The sequence below is a fragment of the Melospiza georgiana genome, chromosome 16, assembly GCF_028018845.1.
Source record: "Melospiza georgiana isolate bMelGeo1 chromosome 16, bMelGeo1.pri, whole genome shotgun sequence".
NCBI classification, from domain to species: Eukaryota; Metazoa; Chordata; class Aves; order Passeriformes; family Passerellidae; genus Melospiza; species Melospiza georgiana.
The window spans coordinates 7,481,555-7,507,848 of NC_080445.1; the positions used below are offsets into that span (position 1 = coordinate 7,481,555).

Consider the following 26,294-nt stretch of genomic DNA (forward strand, 5'->3'; position numbering starts at 1 on the left):
TTCCTCTCTTCCAACACAGGGCAGGGTGAGGTGGGGATGATGGTGCTGCACAAGAAGGCAGAGGAATTGGGGAATCTGCTGCAGGTGGAGGCAGTATTGACTCCGCAGCCTGAGCTCAAGCAGCTGCTTCAGGAGCCATATCACAATTGGTTGCCCCAAATCTCCTTAGATATGGGATATTTGGGGGCCCCCAGGCTGTAGGGCCATGAGAGTGGCTGCCTCTTAAGGCATGTGCATGCCTAAAGTAAGGGCCAGGGAACCAGATCTGAGAGCTGAGTAGGCTGAGGAGCTGCTTGGGAATGGGGCCATGGGGTGGGAGTCTCCTGCCAGATTCTTGTGGGGTTGGTGGTGTTCTGCAGAAAGCTGAGAGCAACTGAGAAAAAGGGGACTTGGCAGGATCCTGTCTTGCTAAGGACTTCTTATCTCTACTGCAGTCTTTAATAATTCAAAGAAGAAAACAACCCCTGACCTCCTTTTAAGGGATGCCTTACTGTCTCCAGTAAAACACCTACTCTATGCTGACCTAGTTTTTTTCTTCAGCATCTCTCAACTGAAAATGTTACTCTGCTGCTGGCACTGCAGAAAAAAGCAGCTCTTGGTGCAAGGACACAGCAAGAAGCCTTGAAATGACAGGCTGATAAGCATGCAAAGGTCAGGGCAGCAGGAGCAGAACAGTTCCAAGTGTACCTGCAGGTAGCTGAGAATTCACAGTTTTAGCTCCTGCTAAGTGCTGAGGACAGAAGGAATTATATAAAGCAAAACACATTTACAATGCAGAGGGAAATGGTTCATGTTGGGTCAGACTCTGAGTGGGACTGGATGAACTTATTTTAGTGTCTGCTGATTTTATTAAGTAATGCCTCTTCCCTTCAGAAGATGAGGGCATAAAGGAAGATGAGGGGAAAGGATTCAGCTGTGTATTTGTGTATGAGCTGTGCTATCAAGGTTTTGTGTTGTAACTTGAGGCAGGTGCAATGGCTTTATTGCTCTGCCTTTGGAGGTGCCTCCTGGAAAGCTGCCTGAGGGCAGGCTGGCTCTGAGGCTTTGTGCTGTTTGCTGAATTAATGTGCCATTAAAAGAAAGGGCTCCTGGAAATCTTCTGGGGATTATTTCACTCTACAGCTGAAGGGTGGGGCCAGCTTAGCCTAAGAGCTGAAACTATTACCATCACTACTAATGTGAAGCACATTACAGCTCAGGTAGGCTCTGAGTCCATGTTTTGGTCAAGCAGCAGGTTGGTTCATGCAAAACTAAGTAAAACTAATTTAGACCTTAGACATCTGCATTTCCTTTATAGGCATGAGAAGGGGAGTAATCTGCAATTTGTAGCTTAGAAATGTTGGCCATATAAAATACTTTATTCAAAGAGAAAACTGGAGCTAAGAAAACTTAGCTCCAACTGTAGCCTTCCTAAAACAAAGCAATTTTTTTCATATCTTTACTGTAGAATAAACCAGACTAATAAGACAATTTGGTTAAACAAACAGCACTTTAATAAACTAAAATAGTTAGATACTTTATGCTTAAAAATATAATAATATTTGCAAAAATGAAAAAGTTTAAATAACATACCCAAAGTTACAACTGAGAAGCAAACCAGGCAATTCAAATACCTAAACAAGATCTAAGCATACCCCTGATATGATGAGGTAATAAGAATAAGTAAAATATCCCTTTGGAATAACAAAACATCTAAAGGGAGGAAAAAAAGCTTAGACCAGACATATGACAAACCCACTTTTCCCTTTATAATGAACATAAAGCATTGGTGTACTCATTCTACTTTAACAAAGTTTAAGGCTTACAAATATTTTTCCACATTCAAAATGTGTTTCTACTGTTCTGAACTGTGATACTTTTGTATCAAAATGACCACTGCTATGTACTAAAGGGAGTACATTCAGAACTCCAGTATCTGAGAAACCAAATATCTCCCTCCCCTCTCTGTCCACCTTGCCATTGACTTAACAGTGCCAACTATTATTACATCCCTTTACCAAATTCTGTGGAACACTCCATCATGCACATACTCTTACCACTGCACTGCTGCTTCTTGGTTATGTTTAAGATCCCTTTTACAGTGCCAGTGTAAGATGTACATTGATTTTTCTCACTTTCCAGGAGTACACAATGATTGAATGGTTAATGAGTAAACAATTACATAGCAAATGCTGAGCTTGTACAGCTAAGTGCCTATAAAATGGGGAGAAATCTACTTATTCACTCTTTGCAGTATTGGCAGAAAGATCCAAGCCAGGCTGCTTCTGTGGTAAACTTCCATTAGCATCTTGCTTCCTCATCTGAGCCCTGTGTACATGAGAAAAGAATGGTTTAATTGTCTGTCCTCCCTAAGATTATATTTTAATTTTTTTGCTCAAAAAAGCAGAGCTTTTTGAGATGTCCCAGACAGTTTTACTCTGCTGCTGGTCCACCTAAGCTTCTCTCAAAAGACAGAGGAACAAAAAATAGATGGTGTTACCTGGTTTAACATCAAAGCTGTAGTTAAATGGGGCTGGTGTGTAGGATGGACTGAGCATTTGGATATGCTATGGAAAATAGAAATCTTCTGGAGCTGGTGGGCAGTGTTGTGGATGTGGCAGCATGCCCTGAAACTGGGCTTTGCACCATGCTTCTGGCACTCTGCTGCCATCTCAGGCAGCTTTGTGTGTCCTCAAGAGCTGTGCAAACACATCTGTGCTGAAGGAGCTAACTGAGGAAGCCTACAAGACAGCAGCTGGGATTTTTCTTCTTGCTCTACCCCATGGCACAGTGATTCTTTCCCTGGCAGGTATTTCAGGGGCCACAGGTGGCACTCCAGCACAGCCTGCTGCTGCTGCCTCCTGCTCTCAGCTGCCTGGCTGAGCCAATGCTGACTGAAACAGGTCTCCAAAGTCCTGAGAGGCACAACTGGCAACTCACACAGTGCACTATCCTACAAAACCTGTTATTTTTATTTTGGCCACACTGTCCTTTTTAAGTGCTCCTCTGCCTATCCCGAATCTACAATGAATTTTGCTCCCTTACTCTACAAATGCAGGTAAGCAGAGATACCTGGGTCATCATGAAGGAAAAACTGCAAAAGGTTCAACTTGGCAGTAGATTTTAGTGATGTTTAAAGCAATACATTGGAGTGAGACAAAGGTGTATTTTACTGCCTGATGTCATGTTTTGTTAGCACGGTCACATTTAAAGACCATTTGTTTCTTCTGTACCAAACAGGAAAAAGGGCATGAATTAATGCTCATTTGAGTACCTCTCAATGACCAGACAGCTGCATGCTGCATTTTCAGCCATGAGGGTAGCCCAAGATTCAAAGCATTCAAGAAACATTGGTAAATTAAGCAACAATGGCTCATTTAGGAAAAAAAAATGAAGCAATGAATGCAGAGTGTGAAATCCAAGCATGGATTAAGGACATCCATACTCACCTTGATGCACACCAGTAGTTGACCAGAGTTGAAAGTGCAACGTAAGAAACACTCAGCACTCCAGAAACTCCCAGGGACAGGGCTCCCAGGCCACACAGCACACACAGGAGGGCTATGCCCCCTATGGCTATGACAACACCTAAAAAACATCACTCTGTTACTTAAACAAGTCTATATACAAATAGAGGAGCTGACATACTACCATAACCACAATTTAAAACAATTTGGGAAAACTATCTTCCTCACTCATCTGGGTAGCCTCCTTAAAAGCTATGCATGCTCAAAATAACTGGTTTAGGCATATCCTGGTGGCTGGGATTAGAAAGGAAAATAGGATTTCCTCTGTATAGACTACACTTAATTAGATTACTATTCTTGTATTAAGGGTTTTACTACTGCTGAGACTTAGGGACTACACACAGAAATCCTCAATTGCTAGGACTCAAACTTCCAGAAGGAAAAAATAAAAAGGAAAAAGATAACATGCATTAAAAGGGAATAGGTAAGTACATCCATGAATGTATACAGTACCTTCCATGACTATCACACCAATACAGGCCATTACAGCTGTTGTAACAACAAAAACCAGGAAAAATCCAACAGGAACAGCTGACACTGCAATAAACATCAGGAGTGATAAGGCAACAAAAGGATGGTCATCTAAATATTGGCCAACACGAGAATTCATAAAGGCAACAACCTGCAGATGAAAGAAAAACATTTTAGATTTTCTAAAATATCTTGTCAGATACCTTTCACAGATCACTGCTGCAGTAGTGATCTGTGAACCACAGGCAGGATAGATCTTTTGTCAGTCTGCAGCTGGAATAGTGAGCACCTCTCTCCTCTCTTCAAAAAGCATGAGGCCTTGCTCTACTATCTCAAAGGGTTATGCCAGTAAAACACAAAAATGCAAAACAGGCTTTCCTCTTTCTTGACTGAAGGTGTGGGAGGACAGGCCTTCCCATTGGCCTTACAGTGTTCATTTAAAAAATAGGGATTTAAATTTAAATAAACCAGGGTGTGATATCCTGACAGTTACAAAAGGAAGAGCTTTATAAACATATAAAATTACAATCCAGACCCACATTTGCGTTGCTGTGGATGGTCTGCACCACGGAGTGCCATTGCTTCTGTAGTTCCTGCATTTCTTTAGACATGTTATTAATCCTCAGCCACGACCTCTTCTGAACAGCCAGTTCTCACTCTGCCATCCAACTTCCCTTAAAATTAAGGTACAATTAGTAACAGGCTCATACAGATGCTTTTTGAAAACGTTTCCTTTGTATAAAAGAGAATGCAGGTTTCAACTGAAGTGATACTCAGTCTAAATCATTACTTTTACAAAAGCACATCTAATGTAGCGGGCTTGTCCCTGCAAGCTCTTCTGAAACTCCCACAGCCAAGTAGCAAGACACAGGTGACTCTTACCTTCTTCCTTTGTAACATTAACCCTGTGCTTACCTGTCAGGGTATTCACTTACCAGTAAAAACATCACTTCTAACCACTGGCATGGACAATTTGTTGCTAAGGGTTCTGGAAACCAGTAACACACTAATGACACTCATTTCTGTGAGTATCCTTGTGCTCAGCATCGAGAGCATACCCCACACAGCTTCAAAACTCGGCGCATTAAGGCAAAATCTTTCAGACGCTCTGCACATATTGAGTTATGTCAGTTTCAGGGAATTTCAGACACATTCAATCTCCCTGAAAATTTCCGGCTGTTGTTGCAGGAGGACCCTTACAAGGGGCAGGTTAAAGGATGCATTTTGCTGTTTGCTACCCCGAGCAGCCAGGGCCCCTGCCGTGCCCCCGCACACACCCGGGCCCTCCCGGGCACACAGTCACACACTGTCACACACAGCGGGTGAGCCCCGGCAGCGCCGAGCAGGAGCTGCCCGCGGGGCGCGCCCGAGCCCGGGCGTTACCTCCGCCACCGCCCGCGGCCTGCACCGGCACCCAGCACCGCGGCCAGGGCACAGCGCTCACCCCCCGGTCACCGCTGCAGCCACCCCCCGAACCAGCGCCCCGGCCAACAGCGGCTCCCCGGCGTGTGTCCCCCGCAGGTAATGGGGGACACGGCCCCGCTCCCGCGGCGCTGCCGGGCCGCGGCCCTCCCGCCCAGCCGGGCAGAGCCGGAGCCCGGGCTGGCGGAGCGGGGCGGCGCCGGCCCCGGCAATGTCCCTCTCACCTGCGGCTGCCGCCCGCCGGGCCGCGGCCCCGCTCGGCCGCTCGCCCCCGGCTGCCGGGCCTGCCGGGCTGGGGCAGCGCCGCTCTCCCGCCGCTGTCTCCTCCCCGCGGGGGCCGGGCAGGGCCCGCCTGTGGCGGCGCAGCGCGGCCGTGGGCGTGCAGCGCTCGGTCAGGCTGTAAAAGCCGCTGGTGCTTGCGGCGGTGCCTGATGCCCCTCGGGCGTCGTATCGCGTCCCCCTTGCTGTCCTGCCCTTCACCCCAGCCCTACCTCAGCCGCTCAGTCCGGACACCCTCATGAGTGTCCGTCCTAGAGGTTTGTGTTGGTTTAGGACATGCAGCCTGGAGCTTTTTGGAATGGAGGCCGGGAAATGAGGGTATCTGCGGTCTCCGTGCCGCTGTGGAGGCGCGCAGAGGCTGCTCGGCCCCGGTGGCAGCAGTCGCTCCGTGGGTGTCTGTAGTGCCTCCGACCCCAGGCTGGCAGGCAGGGAGCCGGGAGTGCTCGGTGGCGCCGTGAGGAGCGCTGGAACAGCCGCTGTGGGACGCCTCACCCGGCTCCGCCACCTTCCCCCGTCCCGGTGGCTGTTCCCACACGGTCCCACCTTGTCCTGCTGCCTCCGGGTGTTTTGGTGCGCACGTGGCAAACCTGTTCGGGGAGATGAGCCATGTGAGGAGCGATTGCGTTAGGAATTCAGCCGGGTTTTCAGCAAAATCAATGCGGCTGCAGTGCCTCAGGCTTTGGCAGGGACTGTTTTCGGCAGCGATGCTCGCTGAGGTGTGTCCCACGATGGCTGGGCCTGGCTGTTCTCCAGAGCCATCATGAGGGTGTGCACAGGCAAGCCTGAGGTTCGGTGAAGTCCCAGCTTCTGCTACACTGATTTTTTTCATGTTGTAAAGTGCAATCAGAAATGAGTGAAATATTCATGTTTCTCATCCCAGCTTTAATCGTTTAATTGGTGCCACCTATGAGGGTATTACAAAATGGATGTTAACGGTTTCATGATTATTTTTTTAAAGGCAACAAAATAAACAGCGTGTTTCATTTGGAAATTAATGCAAAAAGAGGTTTTATGAAGTATGGGGGGTTAGATTTATCAGACTGTTGGAGCTCTGTGTCTTTGAGGTGCTGATTTCAATGATCTCTGCAGATACCAGGATTTGTGTAGACAGAGGGAATAGAATTTCCATATTAACACATATCTGGACTGTGTGGAGTTTAAAAGCCTAGCACAAGATACCTGCAAGAAGAGGATGGTCAAGGCAAGTGTATTTTGCTTAAGCTGTTACTGTCTTAATCTCATATATTATTAAAGTGCATAGTGGATTGCTATTCCTGGTACACTAGGGTATGTCATAATAAATTTGTTGGTTTGTATGCTTTTTAAAAAATGAACATAGGGAAAACTTACTGGCAGAATTCCAGAGTGACATAACTCAGTGATAATGGCACTATAAAGTTTAATGGAGCTGAGTTTAAAGTATACTGGAGATTTTAAATTTCTGGCTGTTTTCAAGCTGCAGTTTTGAAGATAGTCTCATACTTCTTAGTAAATTATTTTCTTGCTATGCATAATTATCTCTACTGCTAAAAATTCATATATAATCTTCCTCTATAAAAAACAACTGGTTTTAATGTTTTTCAAGCAGCAGAGATAAGTTATTCAACTTAGAAGGGCATGCATATATGAGCATCCAAGTTGATGTGCACAGAGGAACAGTAGTTACTCTTAACTGCTGCTTAATTGAGCTTGTCTTCATGCCAGTGTCAGCTCCAATTAGCAGGAAAATACTCATGTTGCAAACCAGCACTGAAGTATTTGGAGACTTGCAGCACACATTACCAAGCAATTAGCAGCAGCAGCAGTGCTGATTTTGTACCCCACACTGCTGGCCCGTGTTTAAAGAACAGTGGCCAACAACAATGTTCCACTTGTAGGTGGTATAAGGGCAAGGCACAAGGAAAACTGTGCTGTTAACTCAGGGATGTCAGCCATTCTCACAGCTCACAGAAAATTGGATGAAAAATAGCAAAGATGATGGGAAAAGGTTTAAAATTGAACTCTTGTTCTGTTGGTAGAAGATGTACAAGGCCCTCTTGAGGGTAGCTATTAAGAGACTATGCTAGATTTCATGTTGGATGGTTGTAATTCCCATTTGTGGAAGAATGTGATGGAAGACTCAGGATGTAGTCATGACTGTGAGTGGGAGGCAAATGTAGACAGGCTTAGAGGAATTGATACTATCCCACCTGCTGTGTTCACATCTTCATGGAGTTTGATTCTGAATGTTGGAAAAGTGGTAGAGGTGTTTGGACTCTTGAATATTTTTTCCAATTCTTCTTAAGAAAATTTGGGTTTATAAAGCATTTACTGCTCTGGGAGCTCTGTGCAGTGCTTTCATGCAAGAGTTAGAATATCTCAGGTATCTCAGGACTACATTTTTTCATAACTTTTGGAGGTAAAAGGAGCCTGTACAGTTCCTCATTGTTCCACAACTGAATCTCCCTGACCACAGCTTGGCACAACACTGAAAGGGGCTGTTTCCTCGCTGCTGGGGGAGGAGGGAATTCTGTCTCCAAGCACCAGCTATGCTGTAACTGGGGCAACCAAGCTGAGGACTGAAAGGCAGTGTCAGAGCAGTTCACCAGGCTGTGACAGGCAGAGGGACTGGTAACAAGGGCACCTGCAGGTACTACCTGCCCTTACCCTGCTCACCTGTGCATCCTGTGCTTGGGTGAGGCATGCAGGTGTTCCTCTCCCATTCATTTTGACTTGGGCTTGTTTTTCTTGGCAATTAATGTGTGGTTCTGCTGTAAAACACAGCTGGGGGGCCTAGGGTCCCTGGGACATTAGAACAGAACAGGCAGCAGGGAGGAAACTGGTGTTGGAGAAAGTGGGAAGGGCAGGGTTTAAGAAAGTCTTGCTTGAAGGATATCTGGGGGGAGTTAGAAAGATTAAGGTGAAAAGTGAGCTTGAGAGGAATGGTGAGAAAAAGAGCATGGGGGTTGGAGGAAGAGGGAGCTTATTGCTGTAAACAAGGAATGTGAGAGCTGATTTTTCTTCTTCCTGGCAACTGGGATAGAAGCTGATGGACACCTTGTGTAGTACCTGAAATGAACCTCTTTTTTTCAGTGCATGTAACAAGGATGTTCACACTGAGGAAGAGGACCAAAAAATTCTAAGCAAACAGAAAAATCAAAAGAAAATAAAGCCAACAGAGAGCCCGAGTCTCCTGAGGGTAAGTTCCTTCTGCTGTGACTGTGAAGGATCAATAACTTTGTCAAAACTTCAGATGCAGTTGGCCATTACTGGTGGTTAGTGGTTTGATATTGGAAGAAGGCTTATTAAAAGACACACGTTTTTGTTAAATATTCTTTGGACTTAATCCTTTATAACATACTTTTTATTAAGGATTTCTTTGTTCAAATATTAGATGTTTGAAATGTTACTTGGCATATAAGTCAGGATTGTTTTAGGATGAACGATGGCTTTTTTAATGACTCTTCTACCTTTAAGAATGAATGAATGGATATCCTAATGAACTGCATCATTTATTCATTTTAAAGTACCCTAAGGCCCAATCCTTTAGTCATTAATCAAGAGGAATTCATGCTCTCTTTAATGAGTTATGTCTGGCAGTGATAATGTCTTTATTTCTGTGTGTGTGCAGGCATGCTGAGGAATACCAAGGAGTTAAATCAAATAGGTCCTTGCTCAAATTTTATTTCTAAATGGACTTTACTTTGCGGAAGGCACAATTTTGTCCGCTAGAAACTAGGTTCCAGCAGCCTTGTTTTTCAGTGATACATCAGAAAGCAATAACCATGTGCTGAAAGTGTGTTAAAATAATTTAAAAAAATGATATCCTATTCAAACATAATTGTATTGGGTAATAACTTCCTCTTCCGTGGTGATTTAACTCACTCGTGTTCAGATACAACACACTTCCGCCTCCTTTTTCTCATAGTGTCACTGTGTGTTCAGGAAATTGTTCTTTGGGAATCTCCTAAACAAGTTTAATTTAGGAAACTCAGAACAGACTATGGGTGAGGCTGTGGCCTATACTAAGGAAAGTTGCCATCCAAAAACATTTTAAACACTGTGAGGTTTAATAATTTTGTGAATATATCCTGACAGAACTTTGTATGGCATCCTGGAGGCCATGTCAAAGTATTGTCACCTTGAAGAGGTGAAACATAGTCCTAAAACATGTCAGATATCCTGACATTTGTAGTACAACATTTTGCAGAGTACTTGTGAGCAATTTGTTCTCCCAGCACCATCCTGGTAATAGCTTCTTCTATAATTGGCTCTTTGTAGACATTAAAAAAATCTAGAGGGTTTTTTTCCCCTCCCCAGTAATAGAGTTCACACAACTTGGACTGATTCATTGTCAATTTGTCAGTCTGGTAGGATTTACCATTCTAATGTCCAGAGTTTGTACTGTTACAAACATGGGGAGTTTAGTATAGTTTAAAGTATTTAACTAATTTTAAGCAGTTTTCAGGGATATAAAAATAAGATTTTTTTTAAACTGGCATTTATTGGTGTTTAGAAGTTTTATAAAATGACTGCAAAAACCATGTTTTGATGAGGAGCCCACCACAAAGAATGGCTGTTTCCTTAAAATTCAAAAAGCTGCCATATGGAATTTTCAATGAAAACTGAAGGACTCTGTTCCTTCTTCATGGATCTTTTTTGAAACAGAGTATTTCATAAACATCTTTGAAGTTGCTTTTCACTTCTGTCTAGTCTGGAAACAATTCCATGTGCAATATGAGTCGTCGAAAGCAGTCAGTGAAATTACCGTTCCAGCGCACAACTTCATTTGCTTCTGCTTCAGATGAAACTCCAGGCTTGTATGAGGTATGTGCTCTCTCCCCTGCTGCCAGGGTATGCACACATTCCATGAGCTGGCAAATTCCCATTCTTTGCAGTGGGGTTTGGTGGGTATGGTGGTACTAGGTCAAAGGTTGAACTTGATGGCCTTGGAGATCTTTTCCAGCCTTAATGAACCAATGATTCCAGCTATATTCATTGTATCTCTTGTACTTTTATCTCTGAGGGTATTTTGAGACATGCATCCCACTTGCCTGTGAGCTATCTTGGTAAAGTTCAGACATCAGGACTGATGAAAAGTCCATCAATAAGTCACCTCAGAAAACATGGAATGAACAGACAAAAGAAACCTATTACGAATCCTTACTGTGATGTGAAAGAAAGACAAGAGCTGAATTTGTTAACTTGTACTATTCTTCAGCTGTTACAAGGACTGAGTGTTCAAAGTAGATAGGTAATTAACAGAGGCCTAAGGAATAGGAATTTTCTAAATCTAAGCAAATATAAGAAGAAAAGAAGCAAGATAGAGATGTGGGGGGAGTAGAAAGAACTAGATAATGTACCTTCCTCTCTTATTTATAAAAAAATACCTTGATTATGCAAAAAAAAAGCCCCAAACCCTGAGTATGACTGAAGTGTTCTGTAAAATTATCCTTATTCATGTGGAGAACACAGTGATCTAAAAATGAATGGATGGTCAAATGCCAGTCTGACCTATGTATTTGGTTTTTGTACTAATTGATGTTTAATCCTGTTCTAGCCCTAAGAAGGCTTTTTAAATTTCTGTGCTTTGTAAAACTTTTCCTTTTGTTTTTCCAATTTCAGCTTATTCTAGAGAAAAGTCGTTATCCTCCTTTGATGCAGGAGACATCATGGACTTTGGCAGCTCCCTTCAAAGAACAGCCGCACTACCGAAGCCCCAGTGACTCCATAGCTAATAACTACACTCTTACTGCACGGGATTTAAAATTAAAGCATATTAAAAAAATGAAGTCCTTTTCAATGATAGAGATATCACAGCCTTCACTGTGTATCCATATTTGAATGTGTTTATAAGTTCAGAGTCAGTATAGACAAATTTGCCAATACATTCATAACTTCAATAAATGTTTCACATTTACTAGTTAGGTTCATCCCTCCAAATAATCACATACAGTGCTTCTCTGTGACATTGCATTTTTTTTCTTATTTCATTATGTGATTAATTATCTTAGCTCTGTTTTTCACCAGTATGAAATATCTTATTTGAAAATTATGTCTCTGTGATTTTTCTTAACTGAGATTTAAAACTGCAGGGAAAAAGAGGCGATGGAGTTCTGACAGGTAATGTACTGTAATGGTTTAAAGATACAGATTATTACAGTAAATCTGGTTTCAGTTGTGATTTAATATTTTTTTTACTGAATGCTGTGTTAAGCATCCAAGCATGAGAAGGTAAGGCCCCACAAAAAATGTACCTGCATCAAGAGTGGCTTTTGAGTCACAAGATTTTAATAAGATAATCACATGAAAATACATTATGATATTGGGCAACCTAAATAACTGTCCTAGTATGTCTGACTCTGATAGAACTGCTCATAAAATACTGCCTCTCTGAGTGATACTGGGCAGTTGTGAGGTTTGCATGCTTGCATCCTTTATGTTAAAGTAGTATATTATACTATGCAATTTTAATGAGAGTTTTTTATTGAATAATTGAAATACTTCCATAGGTCATACTTGTCCTCAGTGTAGCACAAGTGGTTTATATAATCTGTGTCATACATTACTGCTTCTTTATTGACTAAACTTGTATTCTTTTTTTCAAAAGTTCTTTGTTAAAGAGTGTGAGTCGCATTTCACTGAGTGTACCTGCTCATACACCAGACCTGCATGTCATAAATTATACAAACAACCAGCCACTGACCCCAGAAGAACAATTTGCTCTCATGGATTTACATGAGAAGGAGATAAGTAAGCGAGAAAAGATACCTTCAAGTGATGATTTAGAGGTATTTATATAATTTCTTTTTAAGATGAAAGTAGCAGCAGTAATCATCTGAAAGATATCTAGAAACTGTTTACTGAAAGGAAGCTGAGAAAAGCAGGCGGTACATGAGGATTAGGAGATGCAAATACTCAGTATAGCAAACTGCTGTTAAATATTGTCAACTCTTTCATTTGTAGCTACTCTGATTTTTGTAAAGGCTTTGCAAGTTAAGTATCTTCCCAATTTTTTAACTTTTCATGTTGTTCTCTAGTACTTTTTTGATCAGTAAGTTAATATGCTGAACTGAGTTCCAGTGGTCTATGTGCTTGCATCAACACCAGTGGAAGTGTTGTAAAAGATGTCAGTGCTTTAAAAGGAGCATAGATAGATACCCAAAATCCATTCTATTCAAACATCTTTCAATTACAGAAAAGTGATAGAAAAAGCTAAAAACACTTTGTAGTAATTAATTATCTGTCGCAAAATTCATACAATAAGTGTAATCTTTTAAACATTTTTTAGCGGTACTGTCACTACATCCATAATGGAGTGCGAGAAGACATGCTGGCACCTCAGGATAAGGAAGTGGTGAAAAAAATTTTAAAACCTTTTCCAATTCACATTTTTCCTGGCCCAGAGCCAGAGGAATACCTGGCACGTTTAAAAGGAGAGATTAGGAATGATTATCGTATCAGCATCATGAAAGCCATTGGTAAGACTCACAATCTCTGAGCAGTTCTAACTGTGTAGACATTTACTGCACTTTGAAAACAAATCTCCTTCTATTCTTAGCATTCCATGGAGAATTCCTTTGGGGTCAATAGAACTACAGTAGATCTCAGAAAGAAAATAACCTGTTTTCATGCTATATGGCATTCAACAATTTCAACAAATACCTGTTTATGAAACCTTACATCCCATCAGGTGGAGAGATGGAATGAAAAATTGTTTCTCCTGTCTCCTATTTTTAGAGTCTGGACCAATTATCTTTTTTTTCCCCCCCTTTAATAATTCTAGAGTTAAACTTGTGATTTGTTTATTGTGGTGTAATTTATGCTAAAAACATACAAATAACTGTATGACTATATTAGTTTTAAATGTGCAGAATTCTACTTCTTCCTGAACTATGAAGATACAGTGGTTTTGAATGTAGGTTTTGGCTACATATGCAGTCTAACCTTGATATATATGATTTGTTCTAGTTGATTATATCTTGTTGGATCCAGCTGAGAGGAAGAGACTTTCTATTCAAAGCACCCCACGCCCTTTTCCCCGGAGAATTATCTGTGCACCAGTCCCATGGCACAGCTCTTACGAAGAATCAAAAAGTTGGAATGAAAGCAATCTGTTCATAGTGAATTCAATGATGCCTGTTTTGCAAGAGCTCTGGCTTTCTCAGTAAGATGGCTTGTTCATTGGACCTTAATGAAATGTAGCATGTTTTTCTTTAATGATTTGCTTAGAGTGCATCTGCTGACTTCTCTACAGACAATCCTGGGGGAGCCACTAGATAGAAAGTGGTAAAATATGTCTATTTTCTAAATAGTTCTTGTTTTTTGAGCCTCTAAGAATTTCAGCATAAAATGATTGTTTCCTGCAATCACTGAATGAACATGTCTTACATGATATGAAAAGATCATCCCCTTTGTTAAAAGGTGCTATGCCTAAATTAAGATCCAGTGCTCAAGTAAATGATGATTTGGAATTCTCATCTTGGTTGCTGTTATGAACGAAATTAATTCTTAAAACTGAGTATCTTTCAAATATTTGTAGTTGAATTTGTCCTGGGGACACTTGAAAGTTGAGATGTGTTATCTTAGGAAGATGGTTGTTAGTAATTCTGAGAGCTGGTTTTGCATTTAAGAAACATTCACAGGAATTTAAGCTTGTGTGTTACATACTGTGATATTTGCCATGCTGCTGAAATCTCAATTTTTTCCCCATAGAGTAGTCAGGATAGCTACTTAATAATATGGAATAGAAGCAGTTGGTTTCATTCTGTATGTTCTTTAAGAACTGGATACACCAATGAATCTAGGAAAAGGAGAAAGCAATTCTAGCAAAGAATTAGGAGTTTTAAATACAGCAAGTACAACAAAAATTTATGCAACTCTTTATGTTTGTTGATAAAAAACCCAGTCAGGAATGCACTTGTTGCATTGCTTGGCGATGGAGTGATACTTACAAATGAAATTACATTTTTAGTGTTTCTAACACGCTTGAGACCTTCCTGACTATATTTCATGGATGGTTTTTTTTTTTTTAAACATTATTCCCTGAGGATCTGCTGTGTGCTCCCCTCCCCTAGGTACAGCCACCTGCGCTTTGTTCGCACGGCAGAGGTGCTCTGTGGCCGCCTGCCACTGCTGCCCACGGAGTTCGAGGGCATCGTTCGGAGGCACTGCCTGGAAGCTCGGGACATCCTTCAGCACAAGTCAGTGCCAGCTCTGGTAGCTGTAGATAAATAGAATATCTCAGGGTCTGACCTACATCAAGGCCCATTATTAAAACAGATCTTTGACAGAGATGACAGCAGCCCCAGCCAAAGGGTGCCAAAGCAAAGCAGGGAATAGCCCTCAGAGGTGTAAACACTGGGACACTGTCAGAGCCTTTGGAGCTGCAGGAGTGCTTGTGCAAGAATAAATAGTAATAAACTATGAATAAATGGAGACTGGAATTCAGAAGGTTTCTGGCCATGAGAGGAGTGGAGTCTATATCTGTAAAAATGATGATGGAAAATCTTTTTTTTAAATTACAGAAATCAGTCAATTTAAGAACGAGAATATATGAGATACATGATGGAAAGTATTTGTATTCTGCTGCCTGAGATATCTTACAAACTTGTTTCTCATTTAATGCTAATAATTGAATATTGTTTCACGATATCTTACAAACTTGTTTCTCATTTAATGCTAATAATTGAATATTGTTTCGCAATCAATAAAACAATATAATTTACTATTGTTTTTTCTATTACTATTAATTTAAACAAATCATAGTGGTCCATTATAATAAGCATCCTTAGCTTTAAAACTCAGGTTTCCTCTAAGTCCTGGAAGGTATAGTTTTGTTTGATATCTAAGAAGTCTCTTCTAACCCTTTGGATTTTACTCATTCTTTGGATGATTTCTGAGTTTAGATTTCGTTGCAAGGAGCAAAGTAAGACTAACAAACCTTTAAAAACTTTGTATTATTTCATTGTAGGTGGATTCCAACTTGTGCATCTATTTTTATTGATAAGAAAAATATGTGGCTTCCTTTTGCTCCTCAAAGGGACTCGGATTCCTCTAAGAAAGTTGAAAGCTATTTTAGCTCCGTGGCAGCTCTAATGTCATTACAATTGCGTGAAATGGTTATTAACTCATTAGAAGATCTTCTTGCATTTTTTATGATCCACAAGGTATGTGCTTTTAGGTATATGTATAGTTTTCTGTCTTACATGGAGATAGTTCATATAACCATAAAATCCTAGTGCTCTTTGAAGGGTAAAATGTCCCAAATGGCTCTTGCCTCCATAAAAAAATGTCTGTATCCTTCAAAGGCTTGTTCTATACTCAGTGGATTTTTTGCATGGTCAAGAACTGCTTGAATGATCTTCATTTTATTCCTATAGCTCACTTCTTTGTAAATTTTCCCTTCTTTTCCCTAAGGGTGGCAATGACTTTGAAGAGCCATATCAAGGAATGCAGTTCTTCCTATCTCAGATACTCATAGTGAAGCTCTGTGTGAAAGAGCCTGATATTGTCTTTGAGCCACCTTTGCCAGCATGTTGGGATTTAATCAGTCATTGCTTCCAGAAGATCCTGCAGAGTTCTGAGGAGCTCCCAAAGGTGCTGGATAAGTTATAGCTGCATACAAAATACAATATTTATAACAACTAGCTATAATATAAAAAGTTATGAATGAGGCTGAAGACTGACATAGAAGATAAAGATGAGGATTGTGAATCATGAACTGTACAAGCCTTTTGGTTATAGAAGACATTTTTCAGATTCAGGTTATATTGAAGCACTGCTTTGATTTTCATATAGTTTTCTCACTATGAGTAACCAAGTGTTAATTATGGATCAGAGCATTTTCACATTGCACTATTTTTACCAAATAGTGATTCTTTTAATGTGGTAGGGGAATGGGTAATAAAATACTTTTTTAAAATTTATTTTGCTATTCTGTGTCTTGTTACAGTGTTTGTAATGATTTCCTTTAGGTAGAGAAAATTCTATTTCCGGAATTACAAAGAGGTGATCTCACTCTTAATACAGTCAAGCCACAAGAGTCATTGTTTTTAGAGTATATAAACAAACTTGAAAAAATCTATGAAAGCAACATAGTTGGTCCACAGAAGTAAGTTTTGGCTGGTAACTCCATTGCCCTTCCAAACCCTCAGTTTCATAGCCCTGTCCATTTGACTAAATAGAAAATTTGAGTGTATTTTATGTTTCTTTCTATAGAGAAACCTTGCATCAGAAACTTATGTTTGTTTTTGTGGTCTTCTGTGTTTAAGGTATTTAAATGTGTACAAGAAGTACAGCAATCTTTTGAACAACAAATCACGGCAAGATGTCTCAAAATTTTTGGAAAAAGTTCCTTCTTTAGATGCTTTAACTGAGGTAATGTGTTCCTGACAAGTGCAGCATGTCCATACAGCTGCTAAAACATCACACATGACTTCCTAACTTATTGCCTCAAGAACAAATCACTTATTTCACCCTTGGGAATACTAGGGAGTGCTCAATTTATATAGCCCCTTACTTTAGGGCTGCTGTGCAAGTGTAGGAGGAGGTTTCTTTATAACCTTCTTCTGTCAGTTTTGTTGTTCTTTCTTAGCAGAAAGGCTGCCCAGAGTATTTGGTCAATCTGCAGCTTGCTTGTCTTTTAAATGTTTTGTCCTCAGTCAGCCCTGACTATTCTTCCCTTTGCATCCCTGAGTTAGAATATGGATAAATGCTTCCCAAAGGCAGCTTGGGGTCTTCCCTACTATGGCAAATTACTGTGCAAAGCTTTCAGCCCTGGAATCTGTGGATAAGTTCAGGTCTCTGGAAAGATAAAAATGACTTTTCCTTCTTCTGTTTATAATAAATGATCCAGTTTGTTGGATGGAAACTATTAGTTGTGTCAGATTTTTCAGCTGTAGACTTTCAGGAAAAATAACAGATTTATTATATTCTGTTCTTAGAAGATTGACAGCTTCACAAAACTGAAAGGAGAGATTGCTTCTATGGATATCACTGTTCCTCTGGCCATGTTCTGTCTGGATGCTCTACAACTGAATGAGGAACTCTGCAGTCGGACCCAGAATCTCAAAGACACATTGATTGAATTTGAAGTGATGGAAAACAGGCGGTTAAATCAAAGGTACCTGTTTGCATGGGTGCTTCTTGGTGTCTGCCTGCATTGCTGCTGTGTATCTGTATATATATGAGATACCTTTACTCATCTGCTGGGGCTTTTAGTGCTGACCAGACAAGTGCAAGATGGGCAGCCTGGCTGAGCAGGGAACTTTGGATAGAACTCACAGGGGGGAAAAAAAGTTCAATGTATGAAGAAATCTAATTTTTTTTTTTTTCAAAGGCAAAATCATTTTACTAGATCTTGCCTCTCTCTTCATTTACAATCCCAGTGATATGTCTGTTCTCTTTTTTGTTGAAGAATTTGTGATGACTTTGACTTTATGGCAAAGAGAATGAATGAGGTGCCTCAGAGCACTGAACAGCTAGTGGAATCTGAAGCATTCTTAAAGAAATCCAGTGATGTTACTGTTATTAAACTGAAAAAGGATCTTGAAAAAGCAGCACAAAGGCTGCAAGTCCTCATGGACTATGCTGATCTCTCTGGTATGTCTGACTACAGAATATAAAATTTCCATATGAGAATATTTATATATAAATAATGAGCTTTGCCTGCCTAAATGTTGCATCTTCTAGGGTGCTAGTGGAAAGTTCCAAAAGAGATAGAAAATAAATAAAAATAATTCAGTAGAGGCCAAAATGTACCAGTGCAGCAAGGAATGCTAGAGGAATGGCACATATACAGAGCTTTTTGACCTGTTTTAGGCATTATCAGGTCAATATTCTGTAATCTGGCCAAATGATGTTACACCTCTGTGTTATTAAATAAAAATTCTCCACATAAAAGCCATCCAAAAAGCCATGTCCAAAGGCACTATGACAGCATGTTGAAAGTGTGAGAACTTGCATCTCTGCAGCTGAGGATTAGATCAGAACAGGCCTTTAGTTGCTTTGCTGTCATGGTTTGCTGTTTTTAGTTAATATGAAGGCTGTTCTCTAAAATTGAGGATACATCTGGAGAAGTTACTTTTAGTTTATGTTTTTATCCAAAGCAAAAATGTAATTCACAGATGCAGTTTGTTATTTGCTGCACCTAAAAAGGGAGAGCAGTTAAATGAATGCAGACCTCTTTTAGTGTCAGGAGAGTACTGTTTCCTTGAGCAGAATACACCTTGGATCAGACAATGATAGAAATAACAAGGATATTTCATGTTTATTAGACTTATTTGTGATGAAAATTAGGATGCCTATGGAAGCCAGGACAATTTTCTGTTACATTTTGGACTGGAGTGTTTGCAATTAAGTATTTGATAATCACATTTTCTCTGTAGCTGGGTTTATAAACATGTGTCCTACATTAGTTGTAATGACCTGAGTGCACTGAGCAAACAAATAAGTATGAATATGGAGATGTGTGCTCACCTTGTAGTTGTGATGCTCTAGCTTTTGTGAATAATTCAGCATTTACAGATTGAGGACTAGAAATGGTTTAAACATTTATTCAACTTTTGTAGGTATAATATACATTTAGTTAGGAGTGGTCTCACTGTGTGTAGTTGAATGGAATTGATATTCTGGAATACCTGTTCTCACTAACTGTCTCTGCCTAGCTAACATCTTATTTAGGTAATTTCACATTCTTAACTTGATTTTACAGTTTTGCTGTCAATCAGACTTGTTTCAGGGAAGAGTTTCTTTGCAGTAAAGATAATCCAGCCACCAGTTTCTTTGCTTATTCCTAAATATAGTTTAACTATTTGCTTGTTAGTAGCCATTCTATTATATAATAACCATTCTATTAAATCATTGATTAAAGGGTATTTTCTTAAAGGTGACTATTTTTTTTATTTTAGATGAGGACATAAACCTGAACAGTGCAGTTTTCCTTTGGCTTGATGAGATAAAGAAAATATTTGAAAACACTAAAAATATGTTGAATGACAGGAGGGCTGAGGTGGAGAGGGCATTGTTTGAAAGGTATGGTGTTAAGTAATTTTTTTTCACTGGGTATTTTTAAAGAAAAAAAATATCTCAGTATGAGTAGAAGGGAGATAATTTCAAAGAAGGAAAACTTAGAAGAAACCTGAGAAAGTAAGGAATAAATCTAGCTTGTAGTATTATGGAGATTTCTGAAAATTACTATTGATAAGGGTGGATTTGAGTATCCCTACACTTCAATAGATCTGAAAGGAGGAATGGAGGATTGGTCCAGAATATTCATAATTTTATGTTGATATATTGATTAGTACAGCAGTACACATAGTTTTGTTACATTGTTTTCACTCTTCCTTTATTTTCTCCAGGTAGTAGAGGTAGCAAATGTAAGTAAAGTAAATCAATTGTGAGGGTTGAAAATGAGCCTTGAATTCTAATCCTGTTAACTGCATAATATTGATATAAGTGATTAGTGGGCTGTCACTGGCATCTGTGTTTGAATCAGATTTCATGTGACAGTGCCTGTTGTAATTAATAAAATAAATGAAGCCTGAAAAGGAATGAATGAAACACAACATCATATTACCTTAGCTATCTTTATCTTAGGTGTTCTCAGTTTAAGGAAATTCTTGAAGTTTATAATAAAGACTTAGAAAGCTTCAAAAAGCGGGGAGATATTGTGACTGCAGAAGAATTGAGGAAGAATACTCAGATGTTGGAAAAGTTAAATAAGAATATAGCTGATGCTCTGACAGAATTTGAGGTTAGTATTTATTAATTGAGTATGGAGTGGGTTACAATGCACTGGATGAGCAAAAGTTTGGTTCCTGCTCTGATTTTTTTTCAGTGTTCTGGCCATATATTGTTACGATGGCTTTAAAATTTCCAAATTCACCAAGATGTGGCAAATATCTTCATGTGCCTATATGCTGGTTTGTCCCAACTACTGACTTGAAGAGCAAATTTTGGGAAAAAGTATTTCAGGGACTTTTAAAAATTGAAATAATGAATTTCAGTGTTTCCAAGCAGTCAGTAGTACCAAGATGCTATCTAGAGAAAACAATTCTTCTGGCAGTGTTGGCAGAGGCAGAATGTAAGGGAGCTGGCATTTTTCCTGAATCATGATTTGTGCACTGTAGCTGTGTTTTCAGCCCCTCTGCTTGTTCTCTAATTAAACCCAAATGTATTTCAACTGTTTGTATGATTTCTATTTAACACTGATTGGCATTAAATATACATTTTAACACATAACATGAATTTCAAATGCTAAAAAACAAACTGGAGACCAAGATGTCTAGATTTTATTTAGGGCTCTCCAACTTACTGTATCATCCTAAGTTGAACAGTTTGTCTCAGCTGTGACTCTGCTGGGAAATTAGAAGGGCTGTCTTTGAGAGATCCCACAGGCATTGTGAGGCTTAATTAATCTTCTAAATCACAGTGAGAGAATTAAATTTCTCCATATATGGAGCCATAAGGGTCAAGATTTTAATTAAGTCCCACTCAAAAGAAAAAAATGGAACCAATTAATTGAGTTTAGAATTTAAATAAACTGGTAGTCCTGCACATCAACACTATTAATCTGATTTAAATGCATCTAGTATATTTAATTAGTGTGAGTTTACAGCATGGATATGCTGTTATAGGTAGATCAGAAGAACTGATTAAGCCCAAGTTTCTTAATACATGATTGCAATGAGAGGTGTATCCACACCATTTAAATGACATGACAATTAGCTCAGTCAATGTATGAATTTAAATACTATCTGAGAATATGAATCTTTATGTTTTTTGTGCCTGCAGCTCATATTGAATGATTACAAGTTTTATGAAAGGCCTGTTAGCATTATAAAAGCACAGACTCAGGACTCAATCTGAATTCAGTGTCTACATTTCAGACAGCATTTCTCTGTGCTTCACCTCCCTACCTGTAAAATGAAGACAGCAATACTTTTACAAAATCTAAATCTTTGCACATTGATTTTTTCTGTAAAATCTTTTGGATGAAGACCATATTTTACCATGAATAAAAACAGCAACGAACACCTGTTTTGGTGGGAGCTCCCAGATAATTCTGTAAAAGAAAAAATCTAATCACAAGTTTCAAAAAAATCCTAAAAGCCTCTCTAGCTGAGGGGCTTACATTTGGATTTCACTGTGGATTGGAAACTTGTGAGCCTTGTTTCATTGAATTCCATGGTACATTATTGTATTCTAAAATGGATTTGTATTTTAAAATTTATTTGAGTAGTAAAAGATGCCCTCAAATACTGAGTTAACCATTGGACTTGATCTTAGAAGGGTTTAGGTTGGAAAATACCTCTATGATTCTGTGAAAGGACCAGGGGAATTTTCAAGAACACTGTTACTTAATGCACCTAAAATCCACAGGCCTATATCAACAGATCTGTGACATGTCAAATAATTGTGTATTGTCTGTTCAGAAGTTTAAACAACAACAGGAATTTTTGATGGGAATAACATACTTTTCTTTTTCCCCCTAAAGGGTATTACTTATGAAGAAGGTTTGCTTGGGCAGGAGAAGAGTCAATTTCCTCTCTTGCAGTCTATAATTACAACCAAAGAACCTTATGAGCAGCTTTGGGTAACAGCATATGCTTTCCATATCAAATCTGAGGAATGGATGAATGGTGAGGCTTTGATGTTCATTTGAAGAAACGTGTTATTTGCAGTTGGTTAAGTAGAAGCTGAGAGGGTTGATTAGTCATGAGAAAATAATTTTAAGGAATAAATGCTGTTAAGCAGTGTGAAATAGAGTTACTGACTTGGATTTTGCATGAAGATAATTTTTTGTAACACAGTTGATTTCCAGTTAAAGGACAATGATGAAAAATAGCTGTAATTAAACCACACTGGGGATCTCCTTGTGCTGAAGTGCCTGCTGTGCTTTTTTTATGCTGCTGTATTCAGGACCTCTTCTGCAATTGAATGCTGATGAAGTTACTGAAGAGGTTGGAAGTATGTGGAGGACCATGTACAAGCTCTGCAAGAGCTTCCCAGATGTGCCTGTGCCTAGGCGCATGGCAGAATCCATGAAATTCAAGCTTGATAAATTTAAACAGCATCTTCCTGTCCTGTCCATTGTCTGCAATCGTGGAATGAAGGAGAGACACTGGCAGCAGGTACTTTAAACTCTGCTTTAGCTGGGGAGATATTCTTCCATAGAAACTGTCAGTCCAATATCTTTTATCCTGTGACATGATAGATGCAGTTTTGAAATTTGTAACATAACAGGCAAAAGCTTCTTTAAATTAATAATTTGTGGTAGAAAAGCAAATTAGGGTGTTGGACTAATACTTGGTTGGAATTTGTTGCTTGCTGTTGGAAAGTATTTTACAAAAAGGCATCTTGATAATAGATTTATTTCTTACTTTATTTTCAGATTGGTAAAATCGTAGGATGTGAGATCAATCCAGATGAAAACACTAACCTTAAATACATGTTGGACCGTGGACTCTCAAAATTTATTGAAGAGTAAGAAGTTTAATCTAGTCTCATTTGTTAGACTTTGTATTTCATAGATCAGATACCAAATATTAGTTCTTTTGGGGTTTTGTGTGCTGTAAGAACATGCTGTAAAATCGGCTATATTTATCAAGGTGTGAACTGTCAGTTCTTGTAGCACAGAGGGATAAAAATCCAGTTGTATTCCTAAATCACTTTATTTGCTGATTTAGAATTTTCTGTCTGTATTTGTCTTCCAATTAATGTCAATATCTCTAATTTGGTGAAGCTGAAAGTGGAAAAATATTCCTTGAAGAAAGAGTCTGTGATATTATTAAGAAATTATTATGAAAGGTAGTCTGGCATGCAGCTCTACCTACAACTGCTTTTTTTTTGCTCTTCAGCTATGTTACAAAAACCTTTAAAATGTATGTTTCCTTTCAATTTAGAATAGAACCTATTGGAGCAGCTGCAAGTAAGGAGTATTCCTTACAGAAATCAATTGAGAAAATGAAATCAGAGTGGGTCAATGTGCACTTTGGTTTGTCCAAGTACAGGGATACTGTAAGTAAACACTAAATCAATATATATATCTGAAAATAATTACTTTGACTCTGAATACCAATTGAGAAATATTAGAGGGATGTTGCTGCTGATTCATTGTGTCCCAATGGAAAGTTGTATCTTAACCCACAGCTGAGCACTTAACCCACTGTGAACTTAAGTGTCTGGAGAGCTTGTAATCTCACATGCTCATCCTAACAAATCTGTGAGTCTGAGGACTTCCCTAGTATTGCATGGAAAGCTGGACAATAGCAAAATTTTAACTTGCCCAGAAGAAAGAAGAGTCACAGTGCAAAAGATTGAGTCAGAAGGCACCAGCTTCCTATCACAAAACAATCTCTGTCTGGACCTTTGAAACAGGTGTACAGAAGAGATTCCATGTGATATCTTCACATGACAGAGTAGGGGGAAGCAGGATGAGTGGTGGAATACAGTGACTGCCATCTGACTTACCAAAATATGTGTTCACAGGACATCAACATCCTGACGTCAGTGGATGACATCCAGCTTTTGCTGGATGATCACATTGTCAAGACTCAGACAGTGTGTGGCTCTCCCTTCATCAAACCAATAGAAGATGAATGTCTGGTAAGGAAAAGCCAGTTTGACTGAGCTTGCATGTCTCAAAATAAGCTTTCCTCAAGTGCTTCAGGTATTTTGACATGATAAAAGACATTAGACAGTTGTTAACTAAGAACACATATTCATATTTTTTGATTTTTTTTGTTGTCATGATTTTGCTTAACTACTAAATGTTTTCATTGCAGGCTTGGAAAGATAAGCTGTGTTTAATGCAAGATATTATAGATAGCTGGTTAAAATGTCAGGCAACATGGTTGTATTTGGAACCAATTTTTAGTTCAGAAGATATTATAGCTCAAATGCCTGAAGAGGGCAGAAAGTTTAAGATTGTGGATTCATACTGGAAAAACATTATGACAGAAGTGGTAAGTGCTAACATTTCATGAATTGTGCATTTTTATGCACACCTGGTAACATGATTATTAATATCATGTGCATACACTGTTCTTTTCTGCTGTTGAGTATTTGTATTGAAGGAGAGAAAAATCCTTTACTAAAGTCCAACATATTCTAGTCTTGCAGTGAAATTGTAGATTACATAATTATTGAGACTTCTGTACAGGCTGGGTGTTGAAGGGTGAATCATAGCTCAAGGAAAACGAATTCTAAATGTTTTAGCTTTCTTATGGCTAAATGGTCAGAATTAGGTAGAAAGATGAATGATTTGTGCTTTCAGGATGTGGTAATAGCTTCACTGACAAGGTACAAAGCTTTGTCTGGATACAGAGAGAGTTTGCATTAGACTTACAGGGTGTACATGTTTTTGGAGCAACTAAATGGATTTTTTAATGTGATTATTCTGTAATAGGTTATTAGCATGGTTATTCAAAAATTTAGTGAATATGGACTGTCACAGTAATGTTCAGGTTAAGATAATGGAAAGAGGAAGTGCAATTTGGTAACCTGTTCAATTCCTGTAAATAAGAAGTGGAGTAAGAGGCCAGACAGTGGTGGTGTAAGCTGAGGTGTGTGTCAAAAACACTGGGAGTGTGTGGTTGTATGGTAAAGGTGTTGAAATAATCAGTGTAGCTAAGTAGGCGTTGAGACCTGTCCAACAGCTCAGACTCTCAGAATGATGGGGCTGTAGTGGAACAGAGCTCTCTGAAGAGGAGTGTTATCAGAAGGAGAGAACAGGGAATAATTGTCATGTGCTGTGTCTCTGATAAAACTTACTTGTGAGTGGAAAACAATGTAGCAAGCTCAACACAGGAGCAAGCGCCAAAGATCTTATTTGTTGACATTTCCTTCATTAATGTCTATGAATTTCAAGTTGGTAAAATTGACAATCTGAAAAGCAAAACTATCCAATAATGCAAATGTATTTAATACCATGAAAGCATACTATAGAGAAGAATTAGAGCATTTTAGTCTCCTGCAGTATATGTGATTGATGCTTACAATTTTAATGTAGAACTTAAGCCAATTTTAAGCAGTTTCTGTTATGTGTTTGTTTTTATAAAGGTGAAAGACACAAAGGTACTTGTAGCAACTGAACAACCCAAGATGTTAGACAGACTTCAGGAAGCAAATACTCTCTTAGAGGACATTCAAAAGGGGCTGAATAATTACCTGGAGTCGAAAAGATTATTTTTCCCAAGGTAAATTAATGAAACAGGCCTAAGTTAGAAACAAGAAGCTATAAGCTCTTTCAAACTATTTCTACTGAACTTAAAAGTCTCATTTTATAAACATATGTGGGACACAGTCACATGCAGCAAAAAATGAAAAGCTGTTCTCATCTCTAGACATAACTCATTTTCCTCAGTTGTGAAATGCCAGAACAGGTGGGGATGGGGAGGCATGATCTGTCTATCACAATGTAAACTTGGATTAGAAAGGCATTATTACCTACAGGGTAGTTTTGAAGGAGCCTTCCCATGGCTGATATGCAATTATGTCCCTGCCCCACCCTCTTTAGAGGTGTGTGATGTGTGGGAGTTGTTCATGATCACAAGGAGCAGGATTCATGGGTTTTACAGGGTACTTAATGGCTGGCTGGAGCCATCTGGTCTTCCCTCCCTGAGTTTGAGAACC

At 39.3% G+C, this 26,294-nt stretch overlaps 2 protein-coding genes across 5 annotated transcripts in view; one reads left to right on the forward strand and one right to left on the reverse strand.

Annotated features, from left to right (window-relative positions):
• Positions 1–1,470: 1,470 nt before the first annotated feature.
• On the reverse strand, positions 1,471–6,119 carry LDAF1 (lipid droplet assembly factor 1). Of its 4 annotated transcripts, none has more exons than XM_058035355.1 (5): positions 5,891–6,119; positions 4,517–4,646; positions 3,960–4,128; positions 3,429–3,567; positions 1,471–2,307 (listed from the first exon to the last, which is right to left on the reverse strand). In XM_058035355.1, exons 2-5 carry the CDS (start codon positions 4,586–4,588, stop codon positions 2,217–2,219), a joined length of 471 nt encoding a protein of 156 aa, XP_057891338.1. In that variant the 5' UTR covers positions 4,589–4,646; positions 5,891–6,119; the 3' UTR covers positions 1,471–2,216. The 4 variants fall into 4 exon arrangements, with proteins under 4 accessions (XP_057891338.1, XP_057891335.1, XP_057891334.1 ...); XM_058035352.1 differs by having other exon boundaries at positions 4,517–4,651; XM_058035351.1 differs by lacking the exon at positions 5,891–6,119 and adding an exon at positions 5,624–5,689 and having other exon boundaries at positions 4,517–4,651.
• A 4,266-nt stretch (positions 6,120–10,385) lies between these two features.
• DNAH3 (dynein axonemal heavy chain 3) overlaps positions 10,386–26,294 on the forward strand; it is a 51,814-nt gene continuing 35,905 nt past the window's right edge. Inside the window, exons 1-22 of the mRNA XM_058035785.1 lie at positions 10,386–10,484; positions 11,283–11,487; positions 11,753–11,780; positions 12,268–12,448; positions 12,949–13,138; positions 13,629–13,824; positions 14,735–14,860; positions 15,631–15,826; positions 16,077–16,256; positions 16,634–16,770; positions 16,931–17,036; positions 17,603–17,781; positions 18,076–18,260; positions 19,568–19,691; positions 20,256–20,412; positions 22,156–22,300; positions 22,581–22,792; positions 23,053–23,144; positions 23,564–23,678; positions 24,150–24,266; positions 24,446–24,625; positions 25,722–25,858. Of these exons, the coding sequence (XP_057891768.1) occupies positions 10,386–10,484; positions 11,283–11,487; positions 11,753–11,780; positions 12,268–12,448; positions 12,949–13,138; positions 13,629–13,824; positions 14,735–14,860; positions 15,631–15,826; positions 16,077–16,256; positions 16,634–16,770; positions 16,931–17,036; positions 17,603–17,781; positions 18,076–18,260; positions 19,568–19,691; positions 20,256–20,412; positions 22,156–22,300; positions 22,581–22,792; positions 23,053–23,144; positions 23,564–23,678; positions 24,150–24,266; positions 24,446–24,625; positions 25,722–25,858 (3,287 nt within the window). The remainder of the gene's footprint in view (positions 10,485–11,282; positions 11,488–11,752; positions 11,781–12,267; positions 12,449–12,948; positions 13,139–13,628; positions 13,825–14,734; positions 14,861–15,630; positions 15,827–16,076; positions 16,257–16,633; positions 16,771–16,930; positions 17,037–17,602; positions 17,782–18,075; positions 18,261–19,567; positions 19,692–20,255; positions 20,413–22,155; positions 22,301–22,580; positions 22,793–23,052; positions 23,145–23,563; positions 23,679–24,149; positions 24,267–24,445; positions 24,626–25,721; positions 25,859–26,294) is intronic.